Source organism: Ochotona curzoniae, unplaced genomic scaffold, assembly GCF_017591425.1.
Source record: "Ochotona curzoniae isolate NIBS_2020 unplaced genomic scaffold, NIBS_Ocur_1.0 scaffold_4505, whole genome shotgun sequence".
NCBI classification, from domain to species: domain Eukaryota; kingdom Metazoa; phylum Chordata; class Mammalia; order Lagomorpha; family Ochotonidae; genus Ochotona; species Ochotona curzoniae.
In genome coordinates, this window is record NW_024467118.1 from 41,395,741 (window position 1) to 41,414,525 (window position 18,785).

An 18,785-nucleotide genomic window follows, 5' to 3' on the forward strand; every position below is an offset into this window, starting at 1 on the left:
ACATTACTCAGTGTAAAATTACTTTACAAAATATCTTAACCTTCACCATGCTAATCTAATCCTCCTGTTATGGTCTCCCTCTAGTGACACAGGAGGTGACTCTACCTATGTTTAGAAACAACATTAGTTCCCAGACAGCCGGCATTAAGTTTATAGGGCAAGTCTTCCTCCTGCTTTATAAACAACATTTTGCTAGAGGAAAACATTTGCACTTTTAGGTATATACAGTCTTGTGAGGGTCTATACTTTACCTAAATCACCATCACCCCATGGTACTTCAAGCCAGCCACTGCTGAGATAAATCCGACTCATGACTTTCAATGACTCATGTCATTCACTGCTTCTGTTCAGCCATTTTAAGCAGCTCTAAGCACCTTGAAATATGACTGTCCCTGTCCAGGAAGAAAGCCAGCTTCTAGAAATCACACTTACTCCCACAAAATTGCCTTTCCTTATTTATCGCTCCTCTTTATTAGAAGAATTGATAATTCCTACTTCTTTTATTCTTATAGTATGCGACTTCCAATGAAGCAAAACAGTTGCAATTAACTTCTGCCCGTGGCTGCTGTGAAACCATTTAACAGTTTAGGAGGTTTCAGACTCTCCACGGAAGCGGGACTGAATGAAAATAGCAGTGGTACACAACGCCTCTGATTTGGATAGCATTCATATTTCCTTATTGTTAAAAGAGGAGATTGCTGGACACTTAACCTCAGACAATGATTTAAAAGAAAAGGTAAGCAATAACATTTTCATTTCAGATTTTAGTATTTTCTCAGCTATAAAAAAATTGAATCAATAATATGCTTCACAATAGAAGCCACTTCACCACAAAAGCAATGAAAATTTTAACTCTGGGACACTGCTCCCAACCCCAACTTGTACAGAGATTTTCTATCCCATATCTAATTTTGCATACACTGTTTCTTGATGAAGCCACCAAATAGGTATTATATAAGCTTTAGACTCAACAACAGCTGACCTATCCTTACTTGCAAGTTTGAACCAAATCAAAAATCACCAAGCATTGACTGACACTTATAAAAGTACACTTTCAAACAATTTGACTAACAAACCCATAAAATTCCTTTAGGGCATGGTGAATAAGGGGAGAAGTAAGGTGTTGCCAAGACCAGTCTTATCAAAGACTGAAACTACCCCTGCTCATTAGATCTCATCATCTCTCCAAAAATATCTTCAGAATAATGGTATCCCAGTTTAAAACCACCAGATTCAACTGTGCCTCAGGAGCTAAAATTATACATGGGTACTTTAAAAAATTTGAACAAAGTATGTATTATTTCAAGAGTCTGTGCATATTTTCAAAATTTCACAAAGTTTTTATTCCATTTTTTTTGCCACAAAGTTTCCAAATTGCCCTCATCTATACTGAATTACATGCATCTTATTATAATGGATTTTCTGTTTACTGCCTGTAAGCCCTTCGTTATATCATGAGCAGCTAATGTATGTGACTGCCGAAATATTACAAGTAAGTGAAACAATTGCTGTAGATTATCTTAAGAAACAGCACTAATGATTTAACAAAGAGAAAATAATGGTTCCCTCCAGGCATATCCAAAATGAAGACAGAAAAGAGTTTTAAGAACTTTCAGAAACAGTGCTGCTGCTATTGGAGGATTGTATTCAGACATCACAATGAACCATTAGTAATCATTGTTACCAGGAGCACACCATACTTAGCTTGGTCATCACAGAGATCTGAGTTCAAACACCAGTGTATTATTTCAATAACCTTTGTCAGTGAACATCTGGAAGCCCAAGTTTCACTGTAAACATCAGAATAATTCTACATGCTTTGAGAGGGTAGTGAATTTACATCTTGAACATTACCCAGAATGCATTTGAAAAATCACAAATACAAGATAAATTTGACTCCAATTTCATTTATCTTTCCAATAATATTTCTAAAAATATTTATTTATTTTTATTGGAAAGTCAGATTTACAGAGAGAAGGAAATATAGAGAGAAATATTTTGTGCACTGATTCACTCCCAAAGCAGCCACAATGGCCAGAGCTGAGCCAATCTGAAGCCAGGAGCCAGGAGCCAGGAGCCAGGAGCTTCTTCTGGGTCTCCCATGCAAGTGCAGGATCCCAAGGCTTTGAGCCAACCTCTATTGCTTTCCCAGGACACATGCAGGGAGCTGGACGGGAAGTGGAGCAGTTGGGACGTGAACTGACATCAAATGAGATTCTCGTGCATGAAAGGTGAGGATCTAGCCACTGAGCCATCATGCTGGGTCCTCCAATAATAGTTTAACCAAAAATTTTGAAAGAAAAACTCATTTAAGACTGTGATACATCATCTCACGTTATTCCTCTCCTGAAATATCTGCACAGGATAGGGAATGGGAAAAGTTTATCTGAAACTCCCAACCTGATCTCTCCCAAGACTTTCAGCAATTTTGCTTTAAAGTTCAATACAGGGGATTCTCCTATGTGTTTTGCTTGCATCTCAACACATTTCCAAAAGCAAACTGAAATAGAAATATCTAACCCAGTTATACCTATTTTAATATGGTTTAAATAGCATTTGTAATCATATTATTATCTTAAAGTAGTATTTTTAATTTAAGTGCAAAAAATTTGCAGGAGACTTAGCATATACTAATTAATGTGCTTTGAAAAGTTTTTATTCATCACAGATTGCTGCTGCTTTTGGCCCCACTTCCTTTACATCCTCATCATCTCAAATTTAGTCTTTGCATCTATTTGCGCTTCTCTTGAGATTTCTCTTCAATGCACGGATAAAAAAAATTACCTAAATGTTGGTGAATCCAAGTATATACATACCTTCAGGCCTATTCCTCTGAATCTGAAATGCTTATTTGCATTCACTGTTTAACTTTTCTACTTGGCTATTTAAGTAGGCAATTCAACTTAACATGTTAAAAACTAACTTGACATTCCTAAAATTTCCTCCCAAGCAGTAAATGGCCACAGCAAACCTCCAGATAACTTCAGGCCCAAACCCTTAGAGTAATTGTTGATTTCCCTGTATTTCTCACACCCCAAAGGCCAATAACAAAGGCCTTCTTCCCCTCCAGTAGTCATATATACATCAAACTTTGACCGTTTTTCAAACTTCATTGTGACTAGCTTGGGCCAAGTAACATTATTCTTATGACTTATTACAAGTGTTTGATGCTTGTTTCCAACCATGCCATGACAGTAGTCTGCACTACACATATGAACCAGAGCTATTCTTTCTAAATCCCATCCCACTTAGAGTGAACTTCAAACTTTTTGTCATGAACTACAAGTGTACATTTTGTTTCCATTTTAATTATTATTTATACTATAATTCCCTAAATGGTTTTCCATAGACATCAGTTTTTATCCTATGCTTCTTGTTTATATGCAAGCATCCAGAGGTCCAGCTAGCCCAAACAGTACCAATTGAATAATTAGATAAAAGCACTGTCTTCTTTTGGTAGACAGGCCCATGGCAGGTGCATATAACCCATCTGCACAAAGGCATATGTGTCCTGACAGTCCGAGTTGCAAAACTTCTATGACTTCCACTGAATATAGTCAAGCATTCTTATTCAACAGTTTGATTATTGGTATTAGAGGTAATTTTTTTTTAATTTTTTTAATTTTTTGTTTTATTTTCTACTATTACATTCACAGAGCTCCTTATGATATAGTAAGCTATATATGTATTCTCCAAATATCTTTCCTTTTCACACTATCTTCTTTCTGCTCAATCTCTTGTGCTGCGCAGTAATGAGATGAATCTTTGTGTTTTTGTTCTTGTTTTCCATGTTATGTTTACAGGAACTTATTAAGTCTGAACAGAATAGTGTTTTAAAGATATTTTTTTCTTGAGAAAGAAGATAGAAGAAGGAAAAAAGTGTTGAGGGATGTGTAAAAGAGGCGGGGGGGAAAGGCACAGAGCAATCCATGCAGAATATTTTGGATACAGCTCTTCAGTAACCTCAGGAACCTAGGCTCATGCGGTAGCCATGTCTCAGCGAGGGAGGGACTCACAGGATTACTCTTGGGTTCTCATGTCTTCACACTCAGAACAGAGCTGTTTTGCATCCCTTGTTTGGTATAGAAACAACAGATTTGTTAGTCTTTTTCCCAAAAGGATAAACAGGATTAGTCAGTGTTTTATCTACAGGAAGGTTATGGGGTGATGGTTAGTTGTGCTCCTGAAGCACCAGTTTTAGCTCCCATCTGCACAGGCTCCAAGGGGAGGATGGGAGAAGATATCTCTAAGCAGCTGGAATTCCCAGGCTGCCTGTTGAGAAGGCACTAACCAAGGCTTACAAGCTTTAACTATGTCAACTTTTGAAGCATGATTCTTCTTTCAGCAGACCACAATGTTTTCTTTGTGCTCTGCACCCTGTCCTGGTTGCAAAGCTCAGCTCACAGTGAGAATTTGGTCTATTAAATAAGTTGCATATATTCATACTGGAGTAACTTGGTTTGATTCTAGGTTTCAGGTTTGGACTTCAACTTCCTGCTAATGAACACCCTGGTAAGGGGCAGTGATAGCTCAAGTAACTGGTTTCCTTCCATTCTTGTGGGAGACAGGAACTGGACCTGGCCAGGTTATGTGAGCCTCTGGGGAGTGATCCAACAAATAATCGGGGACTCTATTTCTCTCTCCCTACACCTCTCTTCCTCCTTCTAAAATAGACGGACAAAAATTAAACAACAAGGCTCCTCCTCCAATAAAATCTCTGATACACTTAAAAAAACCATCCACCGCTCCTTCCATGCCTTCGGCTGCTCTATGTGCGAGGACTTATCCCATGTGAACTTCCTGTATCCCAAGCATAGTCTGCATGGGATTTTCTCAAATCAGTTATTCACTGATGCTCCACAGTGGACTTTTTCTGTTTGCTTACACATGTTCACACTAAACCTCAAAAAAAAAAAAATACTGTCCAATGAACATTAGGGGCTGGAGTAGAGTTAAAATCCAGGATTGGGGAAGAAAGCCTGAGTGGAACAGACAACTCACTGTACCATTTATTCATTATTGCAATTCAGCAATTTTCTTCAATTGCTAAATACAGGTTCTTCACCCACAAAGGAGTAGTAGTGGGCCACATTTTAGTTGTTGCCAGGGTTAGAGGATGCCAAGTGTGGAGTATATGCCACCATTTCTATTGTATCGAGATTCAGAGAAGTTCTGTGACTTGTTCAGTTACAAATGACTGAGAAAGCCAGCGAGCAAATTCAGCACTTTTTAAATATCAAATGAACTGATGTGCTACATAAGTTTCCTAATCCAGCATGGATCTTATTTTTTTTTAACACATTTGGACTGTTGACTGTTAACCCACACATGGTCCATAGTACATGTAACTGCTTAAACAAATAAAGAGTTATGGTTTAGAAATCAAGGAATTATGGATTTTATTTTCAGCATATTCATAAAATAATATATATAATTGAAATAGTAGTAAAGTACAGCTTTACAGCAATGATAGTTATATTGTTTTCTTGACAAATAGATTATACAGTACATTAAAATTATAAAACACCAAAATAATAATTTCCAAATAAAATGATCATAAAATTTTGTGTATATCTTTCTGAACTTTTATTTAAATACATAAATAGTCTTTTGTCTATGATATTCAAGATCTACTAAAATTTATTCTAATACATTATTCTTTTTAAAGATAATTCTTCATATAGATTCTCTTTGGTACTATAATAATTCATATTTTTCTATCAGTGAATATGTAACTACGACAGTACTTTAAGAAGCTGCTGTATTCACATTGCTTTATAAACTGTCTTCCTACTTGGTGGTCTAATTTACATGATTTAACATTTCTAAACTGCCTGTAAGTCTCCTACTTTACAGCATTTTTCCTGCTTCCATGCCAAACACCTGCTGACTTGAAAAAGTAAATAACCTAGAACCAAAAAGTTTATTGTATTCTACTTATTCATTTTAAAGCTGCTAATGTAATGATGTGATTAATGTTATAAGCATTATGTTATAATTACATAATCAACTCAATAATACTATCATATCATGTTTAATGCGCAGTCACAAAAGTGACTCAGCAGATGTCTTTTTCAATACTTAAGAGGTAAAAATGCACTATAGCCCATTACCATGCCATATGTTTCCAGTTCAGAATCCATATTTTGGAAGGCACGCACAATTTAAAGCTAATATACAGAAACAAATCAATACAGTTCCTTTCAGGACACCAAGAGATGTGAAATGGCTGCTGTACTAACCTTGACTGATCAGAATACCCCAGCTAGCTTTTCGCTCAGCAGAACATTCCTCTATATTCTCTAGCCTTCTTTTCATGAGGATCTGCTCAATGCAGTTCCCCTTCAGAGCAATAGCTGCAGACATAGCAGTCGTTTCTGTGAACACCAGGTGTCTTACAGACAAGAGCCAGAGCCAAAACAAATAGCAGCGCCTAGATTACTACCTACTTTTTGCTTCCCTTCAGTCTTTTACAGAAGCTCCTATTCACAAACTGGACAAAGTCTTCAGCATTGAAATCTACTCAAGAAAACAGGTTGGTAGGTGGGGGCTGGGCCAGAACGGCTGTAGCATTTTCTATTTTTAAAGTGGAGACTCTGGGCAGCCCAAAGTGCTTAACTATCGGTGTTATGAAGAAAGAAGGAGAGAAAGAAAAAAGGTAATATAACTCTTACAGTGGAAATAAGCTCTGCCTTGAAAATATGAAAGCCTTTTTGAAGAGTGTAAAGATCAATAAAATGCAAAATTGCCTGCTGACAATGACTGCAGACAGAATACAGCAGCTAGAAGGCCCAGTGGATGCCTGATCAGTCACTGGTTAGCCTTTCTCCTTCAGCCTGAGGAATAAATATTATGTGTGCATTAGTCAGCTGCTAGCTAGCTCATGCTTTCATTTTGAAAGACTCTAAGTTTAGAATTGGGTTCAGAACAAAATCAGAGACCTCTTATTCATATAGGAAAATAATTACTACAATTTTCCTGGAGGTCAATTTCAAACCAAAAGACGTCAGACATCAATTTAGGTATAGCTGAGATTTTTTCACCCTAAAAGGCAGTGGAAGGGATAGCTGGAGGGATGAGAGGAAAAAACAAACATGCGCCTGGAATTTTTCTCTGGCATGTAGTGTTGAAAGACACACACATCCATGACTGAGTAGGGACCAGACTGAACTGTGATGGAACTCCAAGGATTAAGTGAGCTGGTGATCATGTTACAGAGTATTAACATACTGAGATCCGTCTTGATGAAAAATGGTGACAGAATCTGTTTGCTATCTTTAGTTTTCATCATTACTCTTTAGACTTTATTTTCCAAAATACATGGAGGAGAAAATTATTGGGCTCATGTCTTCATGTAACAAGTCAAGTAGGGGATAAAACCATCAGACCCATGAAATTCCTCCTCTTGCACTCTCCTATTATTTTTCCTGGGATATCACAGTGCCGATGTTTCCTTCAAAGTTATTACTACTGGATACCAAGGACGTCTTTTTACTTTCTTGAGCTAAATCCTAATCCCACCAACTGTGTGATCAGTGGTACACTGCTGAATGACAGCTGTTTTCGATGCTATGAGAAGCTCCAACATGATGATTCTTATTTAACTCCAAAATTTTGGATTCCGATTCTGTGAGTGAAGCACAGAGGGTCAGTGTAGCTAGAAGCCTTAGGCCTGGCACACTGTCTCAGAAGAGCCTGTATATTTCAAACTAAACTGAAACACAAAGCCACCTCCATCTAGACCTTTTTTATGGGTACCATGATAGAATAATGCTGAAGGGACCAATGTAATCCAGTATTTACATGAGCCAATTTTCAATACACTGTTTTTATTACCTTTTAGTTTCTTCCCATAAGGGAACAGCATAAGCCAACAAACAGTACAGTAAAAGTAAATGCTAGTATTACATAGCAATTCCCAAATTAAACTTCTTGAAGCATTAATAAAACTAAAGAGAGATTTTTATGACTTTTCAGGTTTATATTCTTATGATTGTAAACTAAATATAAACATAGCTGCTGTTGCATACTGTACCACTGAGCCTATCAAGCAGTGGGCATTCCTGGAATCATTGGATGTGGAATTCACATACTACAACTTGGAGGTTTTCTACAGTATCTAGTGATAGTAAACAAATTCCCAAGGCATTGAGGGGAAAATGAAGCCAAATACTTAGCTCAAATGTATTCACAATGCTGATGTGAATACATAATAATTCACATAAACAACCAAGTGAATTAACAAGAAAAAATAGTTATTGATTTCACTTAAGAAGTTTAAATAGATCAAAAGAGAAGGCAAATTTTTAAAAAAGATTTTATTAATATTTATTGGAAAGCCAGATATACGGAGAGGAGGAGAGACAGAGAGGAAGATCTTCCATCCGATGGTTCACTCCCTAAGTGACTGCAATGGCTGGAGATGAGCCAATCTGAAGCCAGGAGCAAGGAGCTCTTCCAGGTCTCCCACGCAGGTGCAGGGTCCCAAGGCTTTGGGCCGTCCTCAACTGGTTTCCCAGGCCACAAGCAGGGAGCTGGATGGGAAGTGGAGCTGCCAGGATTAGAACCCGCACCCATATGGGATCTCGGTGCATGCAAGGAGAGGACTTTAACCACTACGATATTGTGCTGGGCACCAAAGGCAATTTTTTAAAGTGCCTTCATGGAATTGAGCAAAACTGCTAGTTAATTTACTAGAAAAAAAGTAACAAAATATTAAAAAGATTCAGTGCACTTAGTACTCTATGATTTTGTTAAAAACAACTAATAGTGCGGCCCCGAATAGTGGCTTAGTGGTTAAAGTTCTTGCCTTACATGTGCCAGGATACGGTATGGGTGCTGGTTTTTGTCCCAGCTGTTCCACTTCCCTTCCAGCTCCCTGGCTTGTGGCTTCAGAAAGTAGTCAAGGACAGTCCAAGCCTTAGGAACCTGCACCCACGTGGGAGACCAGAAAGAAGCTCCGGGCTGCTTGGATTTGCTCAGCACCTAGCACTGCAGACACTTGGGGAGTGAACCAATGGACAGAAGACCTTTCTTTTTGCCTTTCCTTCTCTATATATATCTGTCTTTCCAATGAAACAAACAAATAAACCTTAAAAAAAACAACAAACAGTGAATGTGTTTTGGATAGACTCATTTCAATTTTGGTACCTATGATTGTTGAGGATTTTTTTGCCTTCTTTTTTTATTTATTTATTTTTACATTTTATTATTATTATTATCATTTTATGATACAATTCCATAGGCTCCTGCCATTTCCCTTATCCCCTCCCCAATTCCCTCTCACCCCCCGACCTAGTTCCTCTATATCATTATTAACATATAGTTCTTCATGCACATGTCCATCATTGCAGGCATGGACAATGGCAGAGAGTCCAGCACCCTATTGTCAAGATATAGTGAACAGTTTCATTGTAAGTCCATCTTTGTCTGGAAGTAGAAATGCATACTTACACTGCATCCTCACATCTGGATGTTAGTCTCCATTTCACAGCTACTGTACATCCCCTCAAATGAAAAGTCATAACAAAATCAACAATGCCAGTTAAACTCACAGGAGATCTCTCACAGGAAACTCTATAGGCAAGAAGAGAATGGAGTGACATATTCCAGATTCTAAAAGAAAAGAATTGTCGGCCTAGGATAACATATCCAGCAAAGCTTTCTTTTGTCTTTGAAAATGAAATAAAATTCTTCCACAGTAAAGAAAAGTTAAAAGAATTTGCCTCTTCCAAACCTGCCCTACAAATGATACTTCAAGATGTTCTCTTCACAGAGAAGAGGAATAGCACCCAACGAAACCAAAGGCAAATGGGAAGAACATCCCAGTAAAATGAAAACAGAAGACTAAACCAATGAACAACACATTCCTAAAATGACAGGACCAAGGTACCATCCAAACATTTTAACCCTGAATAAATGGCTTAAGCCAAACCAAACATCATAGAGTAATAGGCTGGATGAAAAAACAATTTTGGTACCTATGATTGTTGTAAATAAGAGCTTATTAGGACATTTCTACATATACTGTAAGAATCTAAAACTTACCCTGCTATATAAATACAAAAGCTAGTTGGATGAAATAAAGGATATTCTTAGGTCCAATGAATGTGCAGAAGTTTTAAAGAAAATGATATCTAATAAAGCACTAAGAATGATTTAAAAATTGTTCTAGAGAAGATAATGGACTTGGAACTACGTCTCAGAAAAGCCATCTAAGATAATTATAAATTAGGGATAGCACAATACACAATGGCTAAAATAATATTTTAAAACTGCAGAAAGGATACGGTATATGAGATAGGAGTGATTGTCTTGCCAATGACTGTTTTATTTTCACTTTAAGCAGTGTTCACGTATCTGAAAGCACGCACGAAGACCTGTTTTCTGGGGACTCCAATTCTTAACAACCACAAAACGCCATGTTAAAGCTGATAATGTTTCAGATAAGGGCGTCTGAAGTCACCACAGAAGTAGAGCCACTTCTGCAGGAAAGTATTCTATACTGGAAAGCTGATATGTAAGAGGCAGTTTTATCACACGAGGCATGGTTATTTGTAAAGACATTTTATAAAGAAATCCCCTCCCCAACGTGGGAGGAAGTGAAATCACCAACTATCAATTTCAGGAGATAAAATCAAGAGACTAATGTAAACTCTTTGTTAGCTAACCCACCTAGACATAAACTTGGTGAGCTCACTGCTTCCAAAAGGTGGTATTTAGATAACCTAATGAATGAGGGACTCACAGATATTTTTGAGGGTATATTCTTGAGTCTTGGAACTGTCTAGCAACTGTTCCTTCACTAACAGAAAAATATGATTAAGATAAAGCAATTCCTACATGGAATTTGGTTGACACTGTGTATCACTTCACGAAAGGATATTTCAAACATACCGCATCTTCACAACAGCCAGTTTCTACAACTCGCAACTCATAGCTGATCTGGTACCACCGCTCTACCCCACACACTTCCCTCACAAACAGCGTTCTAGGATTCTTTTGAGGCAAATTTCATAGTTGGTTTCATCCACAAATATGTTAGTGTGCATCTCCAAAATATGATGCCTCTTTGTAATCATAACTGCAGTATCTAAATCACACATGAACAGTAATTTCAGAATATCAATAAAACAAGTTGGTAAAATATCTTCAAAAGAGAAGTTCCATTTAAAAATTGCCTTATGTAATGATCTATGATTTGACATAACTTCAAATGATTATTTTGGGACAAAAATCTGCAACCTCACCATTTTCAGAATGTCTTTCTTCAGAAAGCAAGATTTTTCACTTTTTAGCGAGCTGCTCCTCCAATAAGCGAGGACTATGTACAAGGTAAAATCTTCACTTTCCATGGTCACAAAGATAGATCTAAAATTTTGTTTTACCTGTTAGTGTCAAATTTTCACCCTTGCAAAGACGCATCTGGAACAGACCATTATTCGGTTCTCTGAGGTTTGGCTGCTCTGGGTCTCTTTACAAGCCTTGGCATTCATATAAGTTTTGAGAGTCATCAGTGAGTCCCATTCTTGCTCCATTCTTTTTTATTCTATTTTATTTAGACATGAGTACCTAAATCTGTTGCCTTAGTGACAGTGAATGAGGGCAGATGAAGTCCGTGGGCAGGCCTGACATGAGCATGTAGGAAAACAGAGCGATTGTTAGCCAACAGTTAACCTTTGTTTCAAGGGCCACTCACTTCTTATGTCAAGGTTGCTGGGATACCTAAAAATGGCAGACTATGATTCATGATATTTTTTCTCCTGATTGGAATTAATTAGAAAAGGTCCCATGAGTTTGAAAAAAAAAATCACAGTTAGAGAAAATGTTTCTGAGATAATTGGAGAACCACATGTGCAAAACTTGGGCTTGAACCTAGTGTTTGGGGAAGTTTATTAGCAGGTATGTGCAAGGCCTTGAGTAATAATGCCATAGGAGAAGATATTTTCAGTTTGACCAACTTTGGCACCATTAAAAATTTGTTAGCACAATATATTAAACTCAGTTAAATACAATTCGCAATACTAAGGTTAGATGGTTTCCAAAACATATTTTTTTAATGCAAATTTTAAAACAAAAGAATATAAAGGGTTTCTGTTGAGGAAAATGTTCCTGGCCCTAAAGCACAGAAGACTGAAGCAGCAATGAAGCGTATTTCAAAGATGAGGGTTTTTTTTTTTAAGATTTATTTATTTTTATTGGAAAGTGAGATATACAGAAAGGAGGAGAGACAGAGAGGAAGATCTTCCTTCCAATGATTCACTCCCCAAGTGACCGCAATGTCTGATGCTGTGCCAATCCGAAGCCATAGCCAGGAACTTCCTCCAGGTTTCCAACGTGGGTGCAGGGTCTCAAGGCTTTGGGCCATCCTTGACTGCTTTCCTAGGCCACAAGCAGGGAGCTGGAAGGGAAGTGGGGCTGCTGGGATTAGAACTGGCGCCCATATGGGATCCTGGCATGTTCAAGGCAAGGACTTTAGTCGCTAGGCTATTGCACCGGGCCCAAAGATGAGTTTCAGTGGACACAAATACTTGTTTGTTCAATAGTTAAATTGTAGCTAAATTTTTAATGTATCTTACATAATTTTATAAAAGGAAATATGTTGGGCCCTACATAATGGCTCAATTGGCTAATCCTCTCACTTTCAAATCTGAGATCCTGTTTGGGTGCCCGTTTGTGTCCTAGCTGCTCCACTTCCCTTCCAGTTCCCTGTTTGTGACCTGCAAGAGCAGTAGAGGACGGCCCAAATCCTTGGTACCCTGCACCCACGTGGGAGACCCAGAAGCAGTTCCTGGCTTCTGGCTTTGAATCAGCTCAGCAAAACTGTTGTGGCCACTTGGGGAATGAACCAGCAGGTGGGAGATCTTTCTCTCTGTTTCTCATTCTCCCTGTAAATTTGCCTTTCCAATAAACATACATCTTAAAAAAAAAAAAGAAAGGAATAGATCTCTGAATTGGGAATTTTTAATATTGAATTGCATAATATGATGCTTTCTCAGAAAAGGCACAGATAATGTCCTTTGTTACAAAGAAAGCAATAAAAGACAATTTTCATTCAAAACACATAATGGCTTAAAATATGAGTGACACTCATAAACTTAATAATAAAAGTACACTATTTTCAGCTGTATTACAAATGAATGAGATATTTGAAGTAATTTGTTCAATCATTCACTCATTTAATATTTACTAGATCACTCCAAGTGTTGGTGTCCTAGGCACAGAGAAGAAAGGAGCTGTTATCCCGTTGGATCTCAATCATTGTATGCAGCTTTCATTGACAGAGCAGAGTCCAAAGTTGTCATGAACATGACAAATTCAGAAATGACCACAGGTCACAGTGATGGTCCCAAGGAATTGGTCATAAAGTATCGAATTAACATACACATTTCACTTAGGTTAGGAAAATCACAAGTGGTACCTTAAGACACAAATTCTCAATATAGACAAAATAACAACCATAGGCAGTACTTTTCCATCAGCAGCATGTTTATGGATTTCCTCATGTTAACATTGCAACAGCACACTGTCAGCACGTATCTTAAATACATTTTTCTTTATCCTCATATGATTAACTTTCCTTATTCTTTTTTTAAGATGGTTGGTTTCCAAAACTGTTACAAAAACTTGTATTTATTTAACTAGTAATTGTGCATGTTTAGATTTATTTACCCATGTTAGTTGGGTGCCTTATATTTGATCCATAATTTTAGGGCTCTTTTACTCTTTTTTTGTGAAGTCTTCTAAATTTGTTGTTTGCAATTTGATTTCCTCTCTTTTATTTTGAATGATATACATTTTTTTTTACTGCTTTCAAATATTATGCTTAAACTTGAATTCAGACTCCAACATTAAGTAAAACTAGATTGAACTTACGGCCATAAACTTGTCAGCAGAGCAGAGAGTATTCTTCCAGCATAGATCTGTGGTGACACCTACTCCCACACCAGAACTCAGAGGGTGCGCAGGCCATCCCAGGTAAACCACATTCATTTCCAAGCACTGAATAAATACACTGCTGGGGTTTTCTCCCTCTGTCTCCCAAATACTGGCTATAACTTAGATCTGGAGAACTTCCTCCGAAATAGGATCTCACAGCCTAGTTTGGAGGGATATTCTTCCTCTAAAAACAGCTATTTCCTTGATTAATCTCAATTCTATCTTCTAGCAAGGGAAAATAGCCCAACTGTCAAAGGCCTCTTCAATAAATATGATTCAGGGCCCGGTGCCGTGGCCTAGTGGCTAAAGTCCTTGCCCTGAACATGCCAGGATCCCATATGGTCATTGGTTCTAATCCCGGCAGCTCCACTTCCCATCCAGCTCCCCGCTTGTGGCCTGGGAAACCAGTTGAGGACAGCCCAAAGCCTTGAGACCCTGCACCCACGTGGGGGACCTGGAGGAGGTTCCTGGCCTCTGGCTTCGGATTGGCTCAGCATCAGACGTTGCAGTCACTTGGGGAGTGAATCCTTGGATGGAAGATCTTCCTCTCTGTCTCTCCTCCTCTCTGTATATCTCACTTTCCAATAAAAATAAATAAATCATGAAAAAAAAAAAAGATTCACTGCTTACCTCAGCAACTCTACTTGTGGTAATTTATCATTTGAAGCCAGAAGTTGCTAGGTCATCTTAATTATTTATCAGTTCATTGTTAGGAAGAGGTTCTATAAGCATAGCTCTGTGGCTCCTGACTGGTTTGGCCCAACTTTAGGACATGAATCAGTGGTGAGAGGATTCTCTCCTCTTTCTCACTCCCTTTAAATAAATCTTTTTTTTTTTTAAACCAGAACACAAACCCAACACATGAACCACCAAAGTTTCTTTGAAAACTGATACATGGAGTTCCAAATTTCCAGGAATAATCAAAACTGGAAAGAAATACAATAAAGTAGAACTGACATATTCTAAAGTTATAGAATCAGTAGATCCTCTTTTCAAGAGAAACTAATTTATACGAGAGCATACAAGCACACATATGCAGACACCAACTGGTGTAGAGTGAGCACTGTAGTGACACAGACTAAGTAAGTAACTTTCCAATAAGTGATGTGAATATAATTGACCATCTACTTAGGAAAAATATGCTTAATCATCCAAAAATAAATCTAAGTGAGTTAGTTTGAAAGAAATATTATTGCCCAGTAACCACAATATTCAAAAATAAATGTATAGAGACAATAGCTTCACAGGAGCGTAATCAAGTGCTATCAAAAGCAATCGAGTCATAATATGTTCATTTTGTAACTACTATATACCAAAGAAAACACATGATGTCTGTCTCTTTGGGACTGGCTTTTTTCACTAAGCACAATGGCTTCCTATTGCATATATTTGCCTGTGTTTATAGAGTACACTGAAATTATATCTTTGTAAAAACTAAAAAAAAAAAAGAGAGAGAAAGAGCAGAATTAGAGGAGGCAGAGAGGTGTGGTTATTATCTTAGAATTGTCCCCACGAAATACTGGAAATCTGTGCTCCTTACAGTAATAAAAATTAAGAAATTAAAAAAGAAGAATAATCTTTAGGGGAATGTAGAAAATGTTTTTATTGCCTTGAAGTAAGGAAGGAATTTTAAAATAAATTATGAACATTAACAAAAAATGGGAGAGATTAATGAATGTGACCTTATGGTCACAGAAAACCATAAAAAATGAACCATCAAGCTGCAAAAGATATTTGTGAGTACTTATTTAAAATTTTCATTTTCCCAGTAATTTTAAGAACACATGAATAACTTATAAGACTCAGTAAAAAAAAAAAGAGTAGAATGACCAATAGACCAGAGACAAAATATTTGGCAAAGTAATATATATATATACATATATATATATATACATAGTATATACAATATAGTATATATTATATATATATATTCATAATTAGAGAAATAAAAATTAAACATAAGAGACCCCTAAATACCTAAACGATTCACACTAGAAAGAATACTAATAATACCAATCTGTTGCTAATATGGCAAGGAGAGAAAGTACTGCAGGCTTACATACATGCTGATTTCATATGTATGGAAACAGTGTGGTTCTCCCTAATCCACTGAAGGTTTACATGCCCAGTGACTTGGTGATTCTCTTCCTAGAGCTATGCAAACTTATTTGTGTTGGATATTTACAGCAGTGCCATTCATTGTTGCCCACAGTGATGAATGAAATGTATAGCACTGAAAACAAAAGCACTCCAAACACATCCAGGTAAGTTTATGTTAATTTTCTGTGAAAAAAAAGCACTGAAATAATAGAGAACAATCCAATCTATATAAAGAGCAAAATCAGATTAAACTAAACTAAATTGAGGATATACACATGAGCTAAAATTATAAAGAAAAACAATAAATCATTTCTATAAATGTCATCTGTCCTCCTTGTGGCCCGAGAAGGTATAGTGATTGGAAAGGCCTCTGTAGTTTAAAAATGCTCCATTTCCTGTGCAGGCTTCCTATTATTACATCTCTTTATGCAAAGCTATAAAGGGATCTTTTTTTTTCTGGATATAGTATGTTTTATTATTAAAATGATACAAATGACCAGATAAGCTCAGCCAAAAAGACTTTAAAATTCAGACCAAGGTTAACGGAAAACACAGTCTTCGGTAAGAGACTAGAAAAACAAAGCTCTAAGGTTTTATTCTAAGCTGCAGAGTTACTGCCACTCTCTGTTAGCCCTGACTGCTTGAATCTGCTGACTACTGCACAGCTGAGGGGCCATAGGAGACTTCATTTCTGTTTACCTGTCTAGAACCAACAGAGCACCCAAGATGACCCAGGAGTTTTCTGGCATATTAGTATTTCTCTTAGTATTGGGAGTTCTCTGCAGAGAAGATGAGAAAATCTGCGGTTGAAGGGTACTCCAGGGTGGCTAAGCAACATTACTAACAATGTGCTTCAAGTTACCTTGCTCAAGCCTTGAAAGAAAGTGATTTAGAGAATACTGTGTACAAAACCAGAAGGAGTGAAGCAATCACCAAGGCATGATATTTGGTGACTTGCAGCAGTTCAGTCTGCTAAGATTGTCCATGCTCTGGCTGAAGGTCACGAGTGCAATGAATTCACAAAAGGTAACTTGGCTTCTCTGTGATAAAAGCTTCTCTAGTACAGAAATGATTCACGAGAAGTCAAAAGGACATGAAAGAACCATCGCACTTCGGAGCTAAATGTGGGCTTGGATGTCATCTGCTTTAGTGCTTTTCAAATGACTTCAAAGTGCCTTGTGAGTCTAACAGAACTACCTCAGAGAGCTGGCAAATCGGGGTGGCTGTTTCTTCAAACAGTGCAGCTCAGCTTTGTCCGATTTATAACATGAGCTTCCAGAACACCACACCAAAGAAAGGGTCAATAGCTAAAAAACTTTATTCAAAAACGACTTATCCTCTCTGACTTCCACATTTTTCCGACAGAGAAACCAAGGTTGAAGGAGAACAGCTGGCATGAGCCACTAACAGGATCACCAGCAAAGCAAGACTGGAGCCATGAATGGCTGCTTTCCACAAGCACCACCAAGCACCACATGCAAATACCTTTAAATAAACATATATAAAATATCAGGCCAAGTCGGTTCTGATCATCAATGTCACTTCATTATGTGTTTTTTAAGAATTGAATGAGTTTGTAATGCTACATATTTAGAACAGTCCCTGATCTGAAAGTAAGAGTCCATATTTACTGTTCTCACAAAATAACACTTCTCTGAGCATTTCATTCTCTTTCCCCCTTTGTCCACTCACGGCTTCATCATTACCAATTGCCAGCTTGAAATCTTACAAGGGTCACAAATCCATACAAGGATGAAATCAGCAATCTGAGTTCTTTACTCTGAAGACAACAGCTGCAGGGGACAAAATTTGATACACACCAGGGACAAGGACTTAATGTAAGAACAATTTTACACATAATCCTCCTCCTCCCCACAGTTTCAGTTACAAACAGCTTCATCATCAATCAAGGGAGCCGCATCACTGCAAGGTGGTTTGTGTTGCTATTTTCTGTGAAAATGGAAACATGCTTTCAGAAGTTATTTCCAAAGAGAGGAAAGCACAGAAAGTTAGAAATCCCATGTATGCTTGCCTCAACTCCAATTTTACATGCCAGGTTGGCAGCACTTATATGCCCCGAGTTTCCTATGGGTACTCTCTGGGCCCCTGTCCATTTGTATCTACTAGAAGCCTAAGCCATTGTGGTGGGAGATGGGGTTCCTGTTGTTACACTGACCAGAGGAAAATAGAATTCCTATCACTGGAGGCAGACCAGACCTCCACTACAATTTTCCAGTACACTCTGTTTGAATAAGCTACTTGTCTCTACAGGCAAAAACATGATTTCTAGATTGGGTTTGTTTTAATCATGCCAACTACTGTACTAACTGAAACATGAAGAAAGAATCCGGGGCATAGATTTACAGAGCAATTTGACAGGTGAAAATCTACAACACTGAGCCATATGTTAGTAGGATTGGCATACCCTATGTTGAAAGTGGAAATAAAACACAACTAAAGTTGGAATCCCCTTACGATCAGCCTTCTTTTCCTAATTCCTTTATTTCTTCTTGAAAGCTTATTAACTAGCTGCTCTGTGCTAGGCCTTCTTTTTCTGTGCTGTGAGGATGAAATGAGTCCCAGTCTTCATCAGGCTTACAAGCCAACAGTATGCCAACTTCATGGCATCGTCAGTCCTGAGCTTGTTGAGGCTGTACGAGGAGAGGCATAAAGCAGCACAGGAAGAATTACTTCATCTTGCTAGGATAGCAACAAGGATCCTGAAGGCAGACAGTGGTCTAATAGAG

The 18,785-nt window shown here is 37.7% G+C and overlaps 1 protein-coding gene across 4 annotated transcripts in view; it reads right to left on the reverse strand.

The window, feature by feature from the left end:
• The window catches only part of ASB5 (ankyrin repeat and SOCS box containing 5), a 50,213-nt gene that overhangs the window by 12,941 nt on the left and 18,487 nt on the right, over positions 1–18,785 (reverse strand). Inside the window, exon 1 of one of the 4 annotated variants that reach the window (XM_040966496.1) lies at positions 11,388–11,708. The exons of 1 other annotated variant lie outside the window; for it this stretch is intronic. In XM_040966496.1, coding sequence (XP_040822430.1) covers positions 11,388–11,424 — 37 coding nt within the window. In that variant the 5' untranslated portion in view covers positions 11,425–11,708. Of the gene's footprint in view, positions 1–251; positions 472–6,242; positions 6,673–11,387; positions 11,709–18,785 lie in introns of those variants that run through there. 2 more of the 4 variants (XM_040966494.1, XM_040966495.1) reach the window with 2 other exon arrangements.